This window comes from Melozone crissalis, unplaced genomic scaffold (genome assembly GCF_028551555.1).
Source record: "Melozone crissalis strain CALT ecotype California unplaced genomic scaffold, PUWL_Pcris_2 ptg000079l_1, whole genome shotgun sequence".
NCBI lineage: Eukaryota > Metazoa > Chordata > Aves > Passeriformes > Passerellidae > Melozone > Melozone crissalis.
In genome coordinates, this window is record NW_026535856.1 from 4856680 (window position 1) to 4876735 (window position 20056).

At 56.7% G+C, this 20056-nt stretch overlaps 1 pseudogene and 1 gene segment (V, D, J or C); both read right to left on the reverse strand.

Moving 5' to 3' along the window:
- Positions 1 to 2306: 2306 nt before the first annotated feature.
- LOC128946309 (immunoglobulin heavy variable 3-23-like) lies at positions 2307 to 4923 on the reverse strand (the record flags this gene model as incomplete). The annotated part of the segment is given in 2 exon segments: positions 2307 to 2431; positions 4605 to 4923. Coding segments are annotated over 2 exon segments (444 nt in total), but the record flags the coding sequence as incomplete, so codon positions are not given.
- A 3605-nt stretch (positions 4924 to 8528) lies between these two features.
- Positions 8529 to 9938, reverse strand: LOC128946310 (immunoglobulin heavy variable 3-23-like; annotated as a pseudogene).
- Between the last annotated feature and the right edge of the window lie 10118 nt (positions 9939 to 20056).

Here is a 20056-nt window from a genome sequence, read left to right on the forward strand (position 1 = left end):
GGGGATTGGGGAAGGGTCTGGGGAACGGGGACATGGGGGAAACAGCCATGGGGATGAGGTCAGAACGACAGGCTACATTCTCCCAACCAGCACGATCATCAACACACTTGGCATAGAAATAGGATCCGGAAACCTCGACCGTGAAGTTGTTCATGGTCAGCGTCACCGAGCTCTGCCCGTTGTCCCTGGAGATCCTGAAAAGGCCCTTGACCGAATCCACGTACCCGGTCAAAACACCATTGTAGCTGATACTCGCGAGCCACTCCAGCCCCTGCCCAGGTCTCTGGCTCACCCAGAACATGTCGCTTCCAAAATCAAACCCGGACCCTCGGCAGAGGAGGCGCAGGGAACCCCCGGGGGGCTGGAGTTCCCCCCCGCACTCCAGCAGGGTCACGGCCGCCCGGAGCCCTGCGAGACAAAGGGGAGATGGGGATGAGGAACCTGATTAGTCGAGGGCCTCAAAGTGGGCAAGGCCAGCTGTAAAAAGGGGCAGGACCCCCTTGGGAGGAGGATGATGAACTCCAAAGGTCCCAATTTGGGGCCCAGAGTCAGGATTTGGGTCAAGGGTTGAGCTTTGGCCTCATCCCCATCTCCCCTTTGTCCCACAAGGCCTCGGGTGGCCGTGACCCTGCTGGAGTGCGGGGGAGACCTCCAGCCCCCCGGGGGTTCCCTGTTCCTCCTATGCCGAGGGTCCGGGTTCAGTTTTGACAGTTTCGAAATGGATTGGGTTCGACAGAGACCTGGACAGGGACTGGAGTGGGTTGGAAGCATCAACAGTGGTGGCAGCACCTACTACGCACCATCGGTCAAGGGCCGGGTCACGATCTCCACGGACAACGGGCAGAGCTCGGTGACGCTGACCATGAACAGCCTCAAGCACGAGGATTCCGCCACCTATTTCTGTGCCAAAACCACTGTTACTGGAAATGTTGCTCGTGCTGATGCTTTTGACCCCGTCCCCTTCATCCTTTCCCCCCTTGTCCCCGTTCCCCAGACCCTTCCCCAATCCCCAGGCCCTGACCCCATTCCTGTCCCCGTGCCCCAACCCTGCCCTGGCTCTGCCCCGCATTCTCAGCTCCTGGCCCCACACCTCAGCTCGGGGCCCACTCGGGGCCATTTTGGCTCCTGAGCTCTCCTTGGCCATTCTGACCCTGCCCTTGACCGATGGAACGTTCCAGGTGACTCCACCCTTGCACCCCTCTGCTTCTCTCAGCATGGTGCCCATGGTTCGAGATCAATTTCAACAATTTCATCTCCTCTAACTTTCATGAGTTTCGGGAAAAATAAAAGGGTTTTTTCTCCATAGCTCGCAGAGAGGATTCCAGCCCAGCCCCAAGGAGCAGCTCCAGACTCCGCGGCCGCTGAGGGAGAAGTGAAGCCCCAGGTGGGAGCGTGGGTGGGAGGGAGGGAGGAGCAGACGCCGCGATTTTGGGGCTCTGCAGCCTCCCCCCTCTTCCTGCCCGGCAGCTGCCGGGGCCCGGCCGGGGCAGGAAAGGAAACAGAAAGTTCCTGGTTTTGGTCATTGTGAACATCTGTGTTTGGCAGAGGGCAGCTCAGCCTGTGGGCTCTGCGGCAGAGTTCCAGCGGCACAAAAAGCTTTGTGTGCAAAGGGCCATGGAGCGATCCCTACTCCACACTCGGACGGAGGCAACTGGGCGAGATTGGGGTGGAATGGGGAAAATTGTGGGGAAATGGAGAGTTTGGTCTGCAGGGGCAGACTTTGGGGGAAAATGGTGAAGATTTGAGGAGAAGGGCTGGGATTTGGACGACGTATCTCTGGGATTGGAAAACTTGATGACCATCATGGTCACTGCCAGGATTGATGCCGAAACCGGCGTCAATAGCATTGCCAGCGTAACCATTGCAAAGTTTGATACAGAAATAAACGGTGGAATCCTCGTCCTTGAGGTTTTTCATGGTCAGCGTCACCGAGCTCTGCCCGTTGTCCCTGGAGATCGTGAACCGGCCCTTGAATGACGGCGCGTATCTGGGAGTGCCGCCATCACTGGTGACACTCGCCACAAACTCCAAACCCTGTCCCGGTCTCTGGCGGATCCAGGCCATCCCAAAACTGATGAAATAGAACCCGGACCCTCGGCAGAGGAGGCGCAGGGACCCCCCGGGGGGCTGGAGGTCCTCCCCGCACTCCAGCAGGGTCATGGCTGCCCGGAGCCCTGCGGGACAAAGGGGAGATGGGGGTGAGTGAAGGAATCCACCCAAATGTTGATTCCTGCATGCGGATCCTGATGTTGACCCCAAATTGGGACCCTTGGACCGCCCCATCCTCCTCCTGCAACTCTTGCCAGTCATCCCAGGTGGATCCCACACCCTTCTTCTGGAATGGCAGCGCCCACTTTGACTGCACAACCAATGGGTCTCATCATCCCCATCTCCCCTTTGTCCCACAGGGCTGCAGGCGGCTGTGACCGTGCTGGAGTGCGGGGGGGACCTCCAGCCCCCCGGGGGCTCCCTGACGTTGCTGTGCCGAGGATCCGGGTTCAGTTTTGGGAGTTTCTGCATGTTCTGGGTGCGACAGAGATCCAGGCAGGGGCTGGAATTCGTCGCAGGGATCAAGGACAACAGTTGCAGCATCGCCTACGCGCCATCGGTCAACGGCCGGTTCACGATCTCCAGGGACAACGGGCAGAGCTCGGTGATGCTGACCATGACCAACCTCAAGGACGAGGATTCCGGATCCTATTTCTGTGCCAAATGCGTTGATGGTGGTTGTGCAAATAGTCATGGTACTGTTGGTCTTGCATTTATTGCTGGTTCTGGTCTTGTTCCCAAATCCCTCCACTTTGTTCCCAAATATCCCATAGTCCTCTGATCTCCTCACAATCAGCCCTTTCCATCAAATCTCAGTCATTTTACCCTAAAGTCTGCCCCTGTTGCCCCAACTTCCGGATTTCTCCCAATTTTTCCCATTTCACCTAAATCTCCCCCAGCTCCCAGGCCCTCTTTGGAGGAGGCCTGAACTGGAGCCAGGGGTGAAGGTTTGGGGCCAATGGTTGAGTTTTGGGGCAGGAGCAGGGGAGGGTTTGGGGTCAGTGCTGACCATTGGGGCAAATGGGGACAAAGGGTAAAGGGCTGGGTCAGTGGGTGAGGTTTGGGATGAAAAGCAGAACTCTGGAGACTCAATGATGGGAGTGGGATGAAAGGCAGGATCTTGAGACCATCAGGGGCATTGCCACCATTAGCAGCAGCACCATAACCACAAGCAGCCCTGGCACAGAAATAGGATCCGGAATCCTCCACCTTGAGGTTGTTCATGGTCAGCGTCACCGAGCTCGGCCCGTTGTCCCTGGAGATTGTGAACCGGCCCTGCACCGATGGTGCGTAGTAGATGGTGCCACCACCACTGCTGATACTTCCAACCCATTCCAGCCCCTGCCCGGGTCTCTGGCGGATGCAGAACATGGTAAAACTGCCAAAACTGAACCCGGACCCTCGGCAAAGCAGGCTCAGGGACTCCCCGGGGGGCTGGAGGACCCTCCCACACTCCAGAAGGGTCACAGTCGCCCGGAGCCCTGCGGGACAAACGGGAGATGGGGATGAGTCCAAAGCTCAAACCTTGACCCAAATCCTGACCCTTGGCCACAAATTGGGACCCGTGGAGTTCATCATCCTCCTCCCAGGTGGGTCCCAATCCTTTATCAAGCTTGACCCTCACAGTTTTTGGCCCTCGACCAATCAGGTTTCTCATCCGCATCTCCCCTTTGTCCCGCAGGGCTCCGGGTCGCCGTGACCCTGCGGGAGTGCGCGGGGGACCTCCAGCCCCCCGGGGGGTCCCTGACGTTGCTGTGCCGCGGGTCCGGGTTCAGTTTCGGTGATTATGGAATGTACTGGGTCCGGCAGAGACCCGGGCAGGGTTTGGAATACATCGCAGGGATCTACAGCAGTGATGGCAGCACCTGGTACGCGCCATCGGTCAAGGGCTGGTTCAGGATCTCCAGGGACAACGGGCAGAGCTCGGTGACGCTGACCATGAACAATCTCAAGGATGAGGATTCCGGATCCTATTTCTGTGCCAGATCTGATGCTGGTTATGCTGATAATCCCGGTCGTAGTGACGGTGCCATCCCCATCTCTTTGTCCCATCCTGTCCCCCTGCCCCAAACCCCCAGCCCACACCCAGCCCTTCACTATTGATCCCAACCTTGCTCTGCCTCGGACCCAATTCTCACCCGATGACCCCAAACCACAACTCCTGACCCCAAATCTCCTGTTTCTGCCCCAAAACTTTGCTCTGAATGTCGGGGTTTGAGGTCCAGGGTCCCAATTTGGGTCAGAATTGGGGATTTGTGTCAGTGGTGGCTGCTCTGGGCCAGCAGTGCAGATTTGGGCAGAGTTGGGCGAGTTCAGCCCAGGGATCCTGGCAGAAGGGCCGGGGCCCGCCCAGGAGCCAAAATGGCCCCGTATGGGCCCCAGGCTGAGGTGTGGGGCCAGGAGCTGAAAATTTGGGGCAGAGCCAGGGGAGGGTTGGGGCAAGGGGACAGGAATGGGGCCAGGGGCTGGGGACTGGGAGAAGGGGCTGCGGAATGGGGGCAGGGGGGTACACAGGGATGAGGACGCGTCAGAAGGATCAGCAGCAACAGCCCAACCGCCATTAGTACGACCAGATTTGGCACAGAAATAGGTGGCGGAATCCTCGTCCTTGAGGTTGTTCACGGTCAGCATCACCGAGCTCCGCCCGTTGTCCCTGGAGATCCTGAACCGGCCCTTGAACGAATTCGTGTACTCGGTCCAACCACCAGTGTTGGTGATCCCAGCGACGTATTCCAGCCCCTGCCCGGGTCTCTGGCGCACCCAGCCCATCCCAAAACTGCCAAAACTGAACCCGGACCCTCGGCAGAGGAGGCGCAGGGAACCCCCGGGGGGCTGGAGGTCCCCCCCGCACTCCAGCAGGGTCACGGCCGCCCGGAGCCCTGCGGGACAAAGGGGAGATGGGGATGAGGCCAAAGCTCAAACCTTGACCCAAATCCTGACTCTTGGCTACAAACTGGGACCCTTGAAGTTCACCATCCTCCTCCTGCAACTCCTGCCAGTCATCCCAGGTGGATCCCACACCCTTCTTCTGAATTGGCGGTGCCCACTTTGGGTCCACAGCCAATTCATCTCCTCATCCCGATCTCTCCTTTGTCCCGCAGGGCTCTGGGCGGCCGTGACCTTGCTGGAGTGTGGGGGGAACCTCCAGCCCCCCGGGGGTCCCTGCGCCTCCTCTGCCGAGGGGCTGGGTTCTGTTTCGGGAGTTTCTCCATATTCTGCATGTGCCAGAGACCCAGGGAGGGGCTGGAATTCATCGCGTGGATCAGGAGAGATGGTTCCAGCACCATCTAAGCGCCGTTGGCCAAGGGCCAGTTCAGGATCTCCAGGGACAACGGGCAGAGCTCGGTGATGCTGACCATGAACAACCTCAAGGACGAGGATTCTGGTTCCTATTTCTGCGGGAAAGCTGCCTATGGTACTTGGGGTGCTGCTGCTGATGGTATTGACCCCATCCCAATGGCTCTGTCCCACCTCTCCCGGTTCCCCAGACCCTTCTCCCAAACTCTGCCCCTGATGCCATTTCTGACCCCATCTCCCAACCCTGCCCTGGCTCTGCCCCAGATTCTCAACTCTCGTCCACAAAGTTGACTGAAATCTTAACCCATGACCAGCAGTATCCACTTTCAGAATCAAGTTTTGGGGCACAAAGAGGAGATTTGGGGTCAGGAGTTGTGGTTTGGGGTCAGCGGGTGAGAACTGGGGCCGAGGCAGGGCAAGGTTGGGATCAATGGTCAAGGGCTGGGTGCAGGCTGGAGGTTTGGGGGAAGGGTCTGGGCAATGGGTACAGCGGGACACGAGGAGATGGGGACAGCACGAGCACCGTCAATATAATCAGCAGGAGCACCACCACCACCAGAAGCTTTGACACAGAAATAGTTGGCGGAATCCTCGTCCTTGAGGTTGTTCATGGTCAGCGTCACCGAGCTCTGCCCGTTGTCCCTGGAGATCCTTAACCGGCCCTTGACCGGATCTGCGTAGTAGGTGCTGACACCACTGCTGCTGATACTGGCGATGTATTCCACCGTCTGCCCGGGTCTCTGTTGATGCCAGCCCATCCTAAAACTGCCAAAATCGAACCCGGACCCTCGGCAGAGGAGGCACAGGGACCCCCCGGGGGACTGGAGCTCCACCCCGAACTCCAGCAGGGTCACGGCCGCCCGGAGCCCTGCGGGACAAAGGGGAGATGGGGATGAGAAACCTGATTGGTCAAGGGCCTAAAAGCAGGTGTGGCCAGCTGGAAGAAGGGGCAGGACCCAGCTGGGAGGAGGATGATGAACTCCAAGTGTCCCAGTTTAGGGCCCAGAGTCAGGATTTGGGTCAAGGGTTGAGCTTTGGCCTCATCCCCATCTCCCCTTTGTCCCGCAGGGCTCTGAGCGGCCGTGACCCTGCTGGAGTGCAGGGGGGACCTCCAGCCCTCCGTGGGGTCCCTGCGCCTCCTCTGCCGAGGGTCCGGGTTAGATTTCAGCAATTTTGACATATACTGGATCCGACAGAGACCCGGGCAGGGGCTGGAATGGCTCGCTGGAATCTACAAAACTGGTTCCAGCACCTACTACGTGCCATTGGTCAAGGGCCGGTTCACGATCTCCAGGGACAATGGGCAGAGCTTGGTGATGCTGACCATGAACAACCTCAAGGACGAGGATTCTGCCACCTATTTCTGTGCCAGATGTTACAGCAGTAGTTGTGGTAATGGTGCTTATGCTTATGGTGTTGATGGTGGTTGTGGTCCCAAGCCCTCTCCTCTCTCTCCCCAAATATCTCAAAATTCTCTGATCCTTCCCCAAAATCCCCTCACCTATTTCTCAAATCTTGACCATTTCCCTCAAATGCCACCACCACTTCCCCAATTCCCAAATTCCCCCAATTTTCCCCATTTCTCCCCAGTCTTGCCCTTCCCCTTTGTCCCAGTGCGGAACGGGGATCACTCCAGGGCCCTTTGCACACAAAGCTTTTTTGCAGCCGGCGCTCTGCCGCAGCGCCCCGAGGCTGAGCTGCCCTCTGCCAAACACAGATGTTCACAATGACCAAAACCAGGAACTTTCTGTTTCCTTTCCTGCCCCGGCCGGGCCCCGGCAGCTGCCAGGGAGGAAGTGGGGGGAGGCTGCGGAGCCCCAAAATTGCGGCGTCTTCTCCTCCCTCCCTCCCTCCCTCGCTCCCACCTGGGGCTTCACATCTCCCTCAGCGGCCTTGGTGTCTGGGGCTGCTCCTTGGGGCTGGGCTGGAATCCTCTCTGGGAGCTATGGACATGGTGACAATGCTGGTGGTGGCCCCAAACCCCCATCCCTGGCTCCCCAAATGTCACAAAATCCCTAAAATCCTTGCCCAAATTCCAACCCTTGACCCATTCTTGACCTTCTCCCCCAGTGTCCACCATCATTGCCCCAGCTTTCGACTTTATCCCAGTTTTTCCCATTTCACCCAAATCTCTCCCAGTTCCTGGGCCCTGATTGGAGGAGGCCTGATCTGGAGGCCAGGGGTGAAGGTTTGGGGCCAATGGTTGAGTGTTGGGGCAGGAGGAGGGGAGAGTTTGGGGTCAGTGCTGACCATTGGTGCAAATGGGGGAGATTTGGGACAAAGGGTCAAGGGCTGAGGTTTGTGGGGGAAGAGTCTGGGTCTGGGGACAGGTGGGACTTGAAGGTTGGTGTGGATCCACAACTGCTGTCTTCATCAGAAGCAGCAGCACTCCAATCATTATCATAGTCAGATTTGGAGCAGAAATAGGATCCGGAATCCTCGTCCTTGAGGTTGTTCATGGTCAGCGTCACCGAGCTCTTCCCATTGTCCCTGGAGATCCTGAACCGGCTCTGCACCGATGGCGCGTACGCCGTGTAGGAACTACTGCTCCAGATCACTGCAACATATTCCCGCACCTGCCCGGGTTTCTGACCCAGCCAGAGCATGGAGAAACTCCTGAAACTGAACCCAGACCCTCGGCAGAGGATGCACAGGGACATCCCGGGGAGCTGGAGGTCCCCCTCGCACTCCAGCAGGGTCACAGCATCTGACTCCATGATTCAGAATGCTGAACTATTGCTCTATTAAATCTCTACTACATTACACTAATATTATATTTTATTACATTAATACTACTTTATATCTCAATATTACTATATTACATCTCATTAATAGTATATTATATCTCCTAATACTATATTATATCACATTAATTCTATATTATATCTCATTAATACTATACTATATCTCATTAATACTGTATTACATCTCATTAATACTATATTATGTCTCATTAATTCTATATAACATCTCATTTTTATTATATTATATCTCATTAATGCTATATTATATCTAATTATTGCTCTATCATATCTCATTAATGCTATATTATATCTCTTTAATTCTCTATTATATCTCATTAATGCTATATTACACCTATACTAAAGAGATACTAAAAGAATTCCGTACAAAAGACCCTAAAATGTCCTGAAGAAACCCCGCGAGTGACTGACAGAGCCAGGTCACGGCTTGGAGCCCATTGGCCAAGGAAACAAAACAATCTGCAGCAGAACCCAACTGGTAAATCCCTGGAGGGGAATAATCCCCCTGACACATTCCACACCTGCAGAAACAGCAAGAGCAGCGAGGAGAGATGGGAATTGTTTCATCTTCATCTTCTCTTTGTGCTGCTCCAGGAAAAAAAATGTGTGAGAAAGAGAGAGACAGAGAGAGAGAGGGAGAGAGAGGGAAAGAGAGGATGGTTTCTGACTCTGTGTAGGAAACGAGAATGGCACAGCCGGGACCCGTGCCAATCTCCCTTCTGTCCCGCAGGGCTCAGGGCAGCCGTGACCCTGCTGGGGTCCGGGTGGAACCTCCAGCCCCCCAGGGGGTCCCTGCGCCTCCTCTGCCGAGGGTCCGGGTTCAGTTTTGGGAGTTTTGGAATGAGCTGGGTCCGCCAGAGACCCGGGCAGGGGCTGGAATGGGTCGCGAGTATCCACAGCAGTGGCAGCGCCTACTATGCGCCATTGCTCAAGGGTCGGTTCAGGATGTCCAGGGACAACGGGCAGAGCTTGGTGACGCTGACCATGAACAACCTCAAGGACGAGGATTCCGGATCCTATTTCTGTGGCAGAAGTGTTGTTGGTACTGCTGGTTGGGGTGCTGCTGCAGGTATTGGTCACTCTCATGTTTCGGTTGCATTTGGCTGTGTTCCTTTTCCCCGGTCCCCACCTATCTCCATTCTCTGGACCCTCCCCCAAAACCCCAAGCCTGGACCCCATTCCTGTCCCCATGTCCCAGTCTTGGAGTGGTTCGGCCTGAAATCTGCTCTCTGCACATTGCCACAAATTTGACTCAAAATTTAACCCTTGGCTTGAAGTATCCACTTTTATAACAAGGTTTTGGGGCACAAAGAGCAGATTTGGGGTCTGGAGTTGTGCTTTGGGGTCAGCGGGTGAGAACTGGGCCCGGGCAGAGCAAGGTTGGGATCAATGGTCAAGGGCTGGGTGTGGGCTGGGGGTTTGGTGGAAGGGTCTGGGCAACGGGGACGGGGGGGACACGGGGATGGGGATGGGGACAGCAAGGCCATCGTCAATACGATGAGCACTTTCAGCCCAACCAGCACCGGAACTCTTGGCACAGAAATAGGTGGCGGAATCCTCGTCCTTGAGGTTGTTCATGGTCAGCGTCACCGAACTCTGCCCATTGTCCCTGGAGATCGTGAACCGGCCCTTGACCGACGGATTGTAGTAGGTGCTGCCACCAGTGTTGTAGATGCCTGCGACGTATTCCAAACCCTGCCCGGGTTTCTGGGGGATCCAGAACATTCCATAACTCCCAAAACTGAACCCGGACCCTCGGCAGAGGAGGCGCAGGGACCCCCCGGGGGGCTGGAGGTTCCCCCCGCACTCCAGCAGGGTCACGGCGGCCCGGAGCCCTGCGGGAGAAAGGGGAGATGGGGATGAGGCCAAAGCTCAACATTGACCCAAATCCTGACTCTGGGCCCAAAATTGGGACCCTTGGAGTTCATCATGCTCCTCCCAGCTGGGTCTAACCTCTTTTTCCAGCTGACCACGCCCACTTTTAGCCCCTCGACCAATCAGGCTTTTCATCCCCATCTCCCCTTTGTCCCGCAGGGCTCCGGGCGGCCGTGACCGTGCTGGATTGCGGGGGGGAACTCCAGCACCCCAGGGGGTCCCTGACATTGCTGTGCCGCACTCTGGGTTCAGTTTTGGGAGTTATTGAATGTTCTGGATCTGCCAGAGACCTGGGCAGACGCTGGAATACATCGCCAGTATCAGCAGCAGTGGTGGCAGCACCGGCTATGTGCCGTCGGTCAAAGGACGGTTCAGGATCTCCGGGGACAACGGGCAGAGCTCGGTGACACTGACCATGAACAACCTCAAGGACGAGGATTCCGGATCCTATTTCTGTGCCAAACATGCTGGTAGGGGTTATGGTGATGGTGCTGCTGCTTATAATGACGATGGCTGTGGTGGATCCATCCCCATCTCTGTGTCCTCACCTGTCCCCAAACCCAGACCCTTCCTTCAAATTGTCCTCAAACCTCAGCCCTTGACCCTTTGTCCCAAATCTCCCCCATTTGCACCAATGGTCAGCACTGACCCCAAACCCTCCCCTGTTCCTGCCCCAAATCTCAACCATTGGCCCCAAATATTCACCCCTGGGCTCCAGTTCAGGCCTCCTCCAATAAGGGCCCAGGGAGCTGGGGTATATTTGGGAGAAATGGGCAAAATTTGGAAAACATCAGGAATTCCGGCAGCAATAGTGGAGACTGGGGAGTAAGGTCAAGAATGGGGTCAAGGGTTGGGATTTGGGAGAAGGATTTTGGGAAATTTTGGGAACACGGGCTGCGGGCTTGGGGCGATGCTGAGGATTGTCACCATAAGCAACAGCAGCCCCATTCCAACCACCATCACTGTATCTGGAACAGAAATAGGATCCGGAATCCTGGTCCTTGAGGTTGTTCATGGTCAGCGTTACCAAGCTCTGCCCATTGTCCCTGGAGGCCGTGACCCGGCCTTTGACCGATGGCGTGTAGTAGGTGCTGCCATCGCTTTAGAACCCTCCGATGTGTTCCAGCCCCTGCCCGGGTCTCTGGCGGAACCAGCCCATCCCAAATTGTCCAAAATTGAACCCGGACCCTCGGCAGAGGAGGTGCAGGGACCCCCCGGGGATCTGGAGGTCCCCCCCGCACTCCAGCAGGGTCACGGCCACCCGGAGCCGTGCGGGACAAAGGGCAGATGGGGATCAGGAACCTGATCGGCTGAGGACCTCAAAGTGGGTTTGGCCAGTTGGAAAAGAGTCGGGACCTACTTTGGAGAAGGATGAGAAGGTCCAGGGGTCAGAATTTGGGGCAAAGAATCAGGATTTGGGTCAATGTTGAGCTTTGGCCCCATCCCCATCTCCCCTTTGTCGCGCAGGGCTCCGGGCGGCCGTGACCCTGCTGGAGTGCGGGGGGGACCTCCAGCCCCCCGGGTGGTCCCTGTGCCTCCTCTGCAGAGGGTCCGGGTTCAGTTTCAGCAGTTTTCCCATGCAATGGATCTGCCAGAGACTCGGGCAGGGGCTGGAAAGGGTCGTGGGGATCAGCAGCCCTTCTGGTTCCAGCACCAGCTACGCGCCATCGGTGCAAGGCCGGTTCAGGATCTCCAGGGACAACGGGCAGAGCTCGGTGACACTGACCATGAACAACCTCAAGGACGAGGATTCCACCACCTATTTCTGTGCCAAAGACAGTGGTGCTGGTGGTGGTGCTGGTGCTGCTTATTTTGACCATGTCGCTGGTGGCACCGCCCCTGTCTGAGCCCCCCCTGTCCCCAATCTCAGATCATTCCCCCGAACCTCATCCATTGACCCAGCCCTTGACCCTTTGTCCCAAATCTCCCCCATTTGCCCCAATGGTCAGCACTGACCCCAAACCCTCCCCTGCTCTTGCCCCAAAACTCAACCATTGGTCCCAAACCTTCACCCCCGGCCTCCAGGTCAGGCCTCCTCCAATCAGGGCCCGGGGAGCTGGGGGAGATTTGGGTGAAATGGGAACAATTGGGGGAAAGTCGAGAGTTGGGGCAGCAGGGGCCAAGTTTGGGGGAAAATATTGAGGATTTGAAGAGAAAAGCTGGGCTCTGGAGGAAGGGTAAATGGGAATGGAGACATCTGGTGACCATCGTGGAGGGCGGGACCACTGCTGGAATTGTCAATAAAAGCAGCAGCACCATAACTATAACCACTGTAAGCACTTTTGGCACAGAAATAGGATCCGGAATCCTCGTCCTTGAGGTTGTTCATGGTCAGCGTCACCGAGTTCTGCCCGTTGTCCCTGGAGAATGTGAACCGGCCCTGCACTGATGGCGCATAGAAGGTGCTGGAACCAGAAGGGCTGCTGATCCCCGCGACCCATTCCAGTCCCTGCCCGGGTCTCTGGCGCATCCATCCCATTCCAAACTGTCCAAAACTGAACCCGGACCCTCAGCAGAGGAGGCGCAGGGACCCCCCGGGGGGCTGAAGGACCCTCCCGCACTCCAGCAGGGTCACGGCCGCACGGAGCCCTGCGGGACAAAGGGGAGATCATTAAAAATGAGAAATATGATTGCTCCAGAAGGGGGCAAGGGGTGTGGCTTTTGGAAAAAGGGGTGGGGCCCACCTGGGAGGGGCAGCAGGAGCAGCAGGGCCAGGAGCCGGAGGGAACTCAAAGAATTGACCGTGTTGTGCTGGGATGGGGTCCCGGGGGATTTTGGCGGTCATTAATGAGTTTTTAATTGCACCATCAGTGGAGAAGAATCAGGAGGAGTTTTCCAATTACTAACAAGTGGATAGGGGAGAATTGCACGATTTGAGGCAACTTATTATACAGGAGATCTCTGGTAGAGATTTGGGAGCAAACCAGGGGAGTTTGGCAATAACCGGGATGGTTTCGGGATGGGCTCCGGGCTGCCGTGACCCTGCTGGAGTGCGGGGGAAACCTCCAGCCCCCCGGGGGGTCCCTGCGCCTCCTCTGCCGAGGGGCCGGGTTCAGTTTCGGGGCTCACTCCATCACCTGGACCCGCCAGAGGCCCGGGCAGGAGCTGGAATGGCTGGCGCTGATCGACGTTAGCGGTGCCCACGCCTGGAACGCGCCGTCGGTGCAGGGCCGGTTCAGGATCTCCAGGGAAAACGGGCAGAGCTTGGTGACGCTGACCATGAACAACCTCAAGGATGAGGATTCCGGATCCTATTTCTGTGCCAGGGGTGCTGATGATGACGCCGATGATATTGAGGCCTGTGGGATTGGCACCACCACCATGGCTGTGTCCGCAAATGTCCCCATTCCACAGACCCTCCCCCAAATCCCAGCCCTCGTCTCCGCTCTCGGTGACTGAATTTGTGTCCCCAGCCCCGGGCCCAGCGCTGACCTTTGCGGCAGAGTTTAGGGGAAGATCAATGGCCAAGGGTTGGGGGTTGGGGCCTGAGAGAGAAAAAGAAAATAGAGAAATGGTCACGGGCGGGGTCAGGGGCTGGGAGCTGGGGAAGGGTCTGGCGAACGGGGACAGGTGGGGGTGCAGTGATGAGGTTGAGACCAGGACTTCGCAGGTCCCCATGAGCAACAGCAACAGGAGCACCAGTACCAGCAGATTTCCCACAGAAATAGATGGTGGAATCTTCGACTTTGAGGTTGTTCACGGTCAGCATCACCGAGCTCTGCCCGTTGTCCCTGGAGATGCTAAACCGGCCCTTGACTGATGGTGCATACCAGGTGCTGCCACCATTACTGATATCTGCAATGTCCTCCAGCCCCTCCCCGGGTCTCTGGCACACCCAGCCCATCCCAAAACTGCCAAAATCGAACCCGGACCCTCGGCAGAGGAGGCGCAGGGACCCCCCGGGGGGCTGGATGTCCCCCCCCGAACTCCAGCAGGGTCACGGCCGCCCGGAGCCCTGCGGGACAAAGGGGAGATGATGGAAATGAGAAACCTGATTGGTTGAGGACCTCAAACTGGGCGTGGCCATAGGGAAAAAAGGGACAGGACCCACCTGGGAGGAGGATGATGAACTCCATGGGTCCCAGTTTGTGGCCCAGAGTCAGGATGTGGGTTCAAGGGTTGAGGTTTGGCCTCATCCCCATCTCCCCATTTTCCCGCAGGGCTCCGGGCGGCCGTGACCCTGCTGGAGCGCGGGGGGGATCTCCAGCCCCCCGGGGGGTCCCTGCGCCTCCTCTGCCGAGGCTCTGGGTTCAATTTCGGGGGTGTTGCCATGAGCTGGGTCCGTCAGAGACCCAGGCAGGGGCTGGAGGTCATCGCCTACATCTGCAGTGGTGGCAGAACCTGGTACACGCCATCAGTCAAGCGCCGGTTCATGATCACCAGGGACAATGGGCAGAGTCTGATGACGCTGACCATGACCAACCTCAAGGTCGTGGATTCCACCGCTTATTTCTGTGCCAAGGATGGGGATGATTTTTGTGCTGCTGCTGCTGGTGACGATATTGTCTGTGGTGATGTTGGCCATGGTGGTTTTTCTTGAGTCCCCGTCTTTGAGTTTCCCCCCTGTCCCCAGTCCTGAGATCCTCCACCCAAACCTCAGGCCTTGACCCTTTGTCCCAAATCTCCCCCATTTGCCCCAATGGTCAGCACTGACTCCAAACCCTCCCCTTCTCCTGCCCCAAAACTCAACCATTGGCCCCAAACCTTCACCCCTGGGCTGCAGTTCAGGCCTCCTTAAATCAGGGCCCGGGGAGCTGGGGGGGATTTGGGTGAAATGGGGAAAACAGGGAGAAATTCGGAAGTTGGGGCAACAGGGGCAGACTTTGAGGTAAAATGGCTGAGATTTGATGAAAAGCGCTGATGGTGAGGAGATCAGAGGACTACGGGATATTTGGGAACAAAGTGGAGGGATTTGGGACCAAGACCAGAATCAGCAATAAATGCCACACCAACAGTACCATCACTATTGGCACAGCCACCATCAACACATTTGGCGCAGAAATAGGATCCGGAATCCTCGTCCTTGAGGTTGTTCATGGTCAGCGTCATCGAGCTCTGCCCGTTGTCCCGGGAGATCGTGAACCGACCCTTGACCGATGGCGCGTAGTAGATGGTGCCACCGTTGTCCTTGAGCCCTGCAACAAATTCCAGCCCCTGCCTGGATTTTTGCCGCACCCAGAACATGGAGAAACTCCCGACACTGAACCCGGACCCTCGGTAGAGGAGGCGCAGGGACCCCCCTGGGGGGCTGGAGGTCCCCCCCGCATTTCAGCAGGGTCAAGGCCGCCCGGAGCCCTGCGGGACAAAGGGGAGATGGGGATGAGGGAACGAATCCACCCAAATGTTGATTCCTGCATGCAGATCCTGATGGTTGCCCCAAATTGGGACCCGTGGACTGACCCATCCTCCTCCTGCAACTCCTGCCAGTCATCCCAGGTGGATCCCACAAACTTCTTCTGGCATGGCGACGCCCACTTTGGGTCCATAACCAATCCAGCTTCTCATCCCCATCTCCCCTTTGTCCCGCAGGGCTCCGGGCGGCCGTGATCCTGCTGGAGTGCAGGGGGGGGACCTCCAGCCCCCGGGAGTGTCCCTGCGCCTCCTCTGCCGAGGGGCCGGGTTCAGTTTCGGCAGTTTTGGAATGAGCTGGGTCCACCAGAGACCCGGGCAGGGGCTGGAATTCGTTGCAGGGATCAGCAAAAGTGCTGCCAATATTGGCTACGCGCCGTCGGTCAAGGGCCGGTTCACAATCTCCAGGGACAACGGGCAGAGCTTGGTGACGCTGACCATGAACAACCTCAAGGACGAGGATTCCGGATCCTATTTCTGTGCCAAAGCAGCTGCTGGTGGTGGTGGTGGTTATGGAGCTGGTGCTATTGATGTGCCGTGCATGGCCAGATCCCCATCCAGCACTGCAGGAGCATCCGGGAGCAGGACAGTCGGGACAGACGGACGGACACGAGAGATCTCTGCAGCCAGGTTGTGGCATTTGGGGTTTATTGCAAAGGACGAACTGCAGGGCCCTGCTGGGAGCTGCCAGGCATGGCTGGAGCAGGGCTGAGAGAAGTGAGGGGAGAGAGGATGAGAGGGTCAGAGAGTAAGAGAGTAAAAAAGGTAAATGAATAAAAGGGTGAGAGAATAAAAAGGCTAAGAGAGCGAAAGAGTCAGTGAATAAAATGGTAAGAGTGTAAAAGGGTAAGAACATAAAACTGTAAGAGAATAAAAGGGTAAGAGAGTGAGGTTCCCACCACAACACAATAAATCTTCTTTTCTGTGAAATATTCTAATTCTCACTAACCAATCTGGTCCAATATACAAACCCTACAGCATTTACACACAGCCTATAAGAATCGTTTCATTACCATACTCTATTACATTTTAAACCCTAAAAATTGGTCTTTGGGACCCTTCTGCCAAGCCTAAAACCTGCTCTTTGGAAACCCTACAAACTACTCTTTGGAGTAATTTTAAATCCTAAAAACGCCTCTTTGGAGTAACTTTAAACCCTAAAAACTACACTTTGTAGTATATTTAAACCCTAAAAACTCCTCTTTGGTCCCTTCTGCCACGCTGCTGGGTCTGCTCTGACCCTTGGAGCTGTCTGCAGGCAGAGGGTGTTGTTCCATCAAAAAGGGATCACCTTCAGCCGGCCACGCCGTTGTTTTCCAGTTGTTCAGTCACTGAGGGATCTCAAAGCTTGCTTTCCTTTCAATCTCGCTGATGGTTTCCATATTCTCAAAATCTTTTGCCAGGCAATCACATTGATAAGGCTTTGCTGTTCCATTTTCCCCAACCAGCATCAGCATAAGCACCGTGACCATCGGTGTCCTTGGCACAGAAATAGGATCCGGAATCCTCATCCTTGAGGTTGTTCATGGTCAGTGTCACCGAGCTCTGCCCGTTGTCCTGGGAGATCCTGAGCCGACCCTGCACTGATGGTGCGTAGTCGGTGCTGCCACTGCTGTGGATACTCGTGAGCCACTCCAGCCCCTGCCCGGATCTCTGCCGATACCAGCCCATCTCAAAATTCCAAAAACTGAACCCGGACTCTCGGCAGAGGAGGGGCAGGGACCCCCCGGGAGGCTGGAGGTGCTCCCCGCACTCCAGCAGGGTCACGGCCGCTCCCCCATCCCCAAACCTTCATTGGTTTTGCCCCAGAATCCTTTTTTCTTGCCTCAAATGTCCAGCAGAGGTTTCCTGTATTGAAAAGTTCCTTAAACCCTGCAATTAGCCCCAATCCACCCATTAATTAATTGGACAGCTCTGCCTGATGTTTGCGTCGCCTCATCCCCATCTCCCCTCCGTCCCGCAGGGCTCTGGGCGGCCGTGACCCTGCTGGAGTGCGGGGGGGACCTCCAGCCCCCCGGGGGGTCCCTGCGCCTCCTCTGCAGAGGGTCCGGGTTCAGTTTTGGGAGTTTTTCCATGCAATGGGCCCGACAGAGACCCGGGCAGGGGCTGTAGTGGCCCGCGGTGATCAGCAGCCCTGCAGGTTCCAGGACCGCCTACATGCCGTTGGTCAAGGGCTGGTTCACGATCTCCAGGGTCAACGGGCAGAGCTCGGTGACGCTGACCATGAACAACCTCAAGGACGAGGATTCCGGATCCTATTTCTGTGCCAGGGCTTTTTGTGCTGGTTGTTGGGCTGTTGCTAATCATGGTGACAATGCTGTTGATAGCGTGAAACTTCTCGTTTTTGCTCCTTTCCTATCATTGGATCTCTAAATTTTCTATTTTCATCCCAAACCTGACCTGTTGTCTCAGATGTTGACACTTTGTCCCCATTTGCATCAATGGTCAGCACTGAAACCAAACTCTCGCCTGTTTCTGCCCCAAGACTCAACCATTGCCTCCAAACCTTCACCCTGACCCTTTGTCCAAGCCGCGCCCCCGTTGCACCAACGCTGCCCAATTGGCGCAAAACCCTGCCCTGGGTCTGGCCCCAAACTCAAGTCTTGGCCCAAAATCTCATCCTCGACCCCCGAAAGATCCCAAAGGGTCGAGATTTGGGGTGAAATTGGGCAAATTTTTGCACCAACAGAGTTGGGTTTGGGGCAGAACCAGTCAGGGTTTGGGGTCTTTGTTCACCATGAGTGGAAATGGGGGAGACATTGGACAAACGGTCAAGAGCGGAGATTTGGGAGAAGGACCTGGGGGTTGAGGACAGGAGGGGACACTGAGATGGGGGTGGATCCACCTCAGGCCTCTTCATAATTAGCACCAGGATTGCAATTATCACCAGCAGATTTGGCGCAGAAACAGAATCCGGAATCATCGTCCTTGAGGTTGTTCATGGTCAGCCTCACCGAGCTCTGCCCGTTGTCCCTGGAGATCATGAACCGGCCCTGCACCGATGGCGTGTACCCGGTTCAACCACCATTGTAGCTGATACTCGCGAGCCAATCCAGCCCCTGTCCAGGTCTCTGCCGCACCCAGAGCATGTCGTAGCTCCCAAAACTAAACCCGGACCCTCAGCACAGGACACGCAGAGACCCCCCGGGGGGCTGGAGGTCCCACCCGCAATCCAACAGGGTCACGGCAGCTCAGAGCCCTGGGGGACAAAGGGGAGATGGGGATCAGGAACCTGTTTGGCCGAGGGCCGGAAACTAGGCAAGGCCAGCTAGAAAAAGCGGCAGGACCCACCTGGGAGGAGGATGATGAACTCCATGGGTCCCAGTTTGGGGCCCAGAGTCAGGATTTGGGTCAATGGTTGAGCTTTGGCCTCATCCCCATCTCCCCTTTGTCCCGCAGGGCTCTGGGCGGCCGTGACCCTTCTGGAGTGCGGGGGGGAACTCCAGCCTCCCAGGGGGGTCCCTGACGTTTCTGTGCCGCGCATCTGGGTTTGATTTCGGGAATTTTGGAATGATCTGGATCCGTCAGAGATCCAGGCGGACACTGGAATACAGCAGGTGGCGGCACCTTCTACGCACAATCTGTCAAGGGCCGGTCCAGGATCTCCAGGGACAACAGGCAGAGCTCGGTGACGCTGACCATGAACAACCTCAAGGCCGAGGATTCCGCCGTTTATTTCTGCACAAAACGTGCCAGTAGTAGTTACGGTTCTGAGAGTGCTGCTGCTATTGGGAGCAATGCCGTCAGTGTTCCCACCACCATGATGGTCACCAACTGTCTCCACAGTGACCCTTCCCCCAATCCCCAGCCCCTGACCCCATTCCTGTCCTCGGGCCCCAACCCTCCCCTGGCCCTGCCCCACATTCTCAGCTCCTGGCCCCACACATTAGCTCGGGGCCCACTCAGGGCCATTTTTGCTCTTGGACTGGCCCCGGCCCTTCTGCCAGGATCCCTGGGCTGAATTCGCCCAGCTCTGCCCAAATCTGCGCTGCTGGCCCTGAGCAGCCACCACTGACACAAATCCCAAATTCTGACCAAAATCGGGACCCTGGGCCTAAAACCCTGACCTGCAGAGCAAAGTTTTAGGGCACAAAGAGGAGATTTGGGGTCAGGAGTTGAGGTTTGGGGTCAGCGGGTGAGAATTGGGGCCGAGGCAGAGCAAGGTTGGGATCAATGGTCAAGGGCTGGGTGTGGGCTGGGGGTTTGGGGGAAGGGTCTGGGCAACCGGGACGGGTGGGGGATAAGGGGATGTGGGTGGGAAAACCTTGGGCATCCTCACTACGAGCAGCATGTTCAGGGTAATTATTAGCAGCACACTTGGAGCAGAAATAAACGGCAGAATCCTCATCCTTGACGTTGTTCATGGTCAGCGTCACCGAGTTCTGCCCGGTGTCCCTGGAGATCCTGAACCGGCCCCTGACCGATGGCGCATAGTAAGTGTTGGCACTATTGTACTAGATGCCTGCCACGTATTCCAGCCCCTGCCTGGGTCTCTGGCGGACCCAGTGCATTCCATAATCCCCGAAACTGAAACCGGACCCTCGGCAGAGGAGACGCAGGGACCCCCCTGGGGCTGCAGGTGCCCCCCACACTCCAGCAGGGTCACGGCCGCCCAGAGCCCTGCGGGACAAAGGGGAGAAGGGGATGAGGAACCTGATTGGTGAAGAGTGCCCAAGTTGGCATGGCACGCTTGAAAAAGTGGTGGGACGCACGTGAGAGGAGGA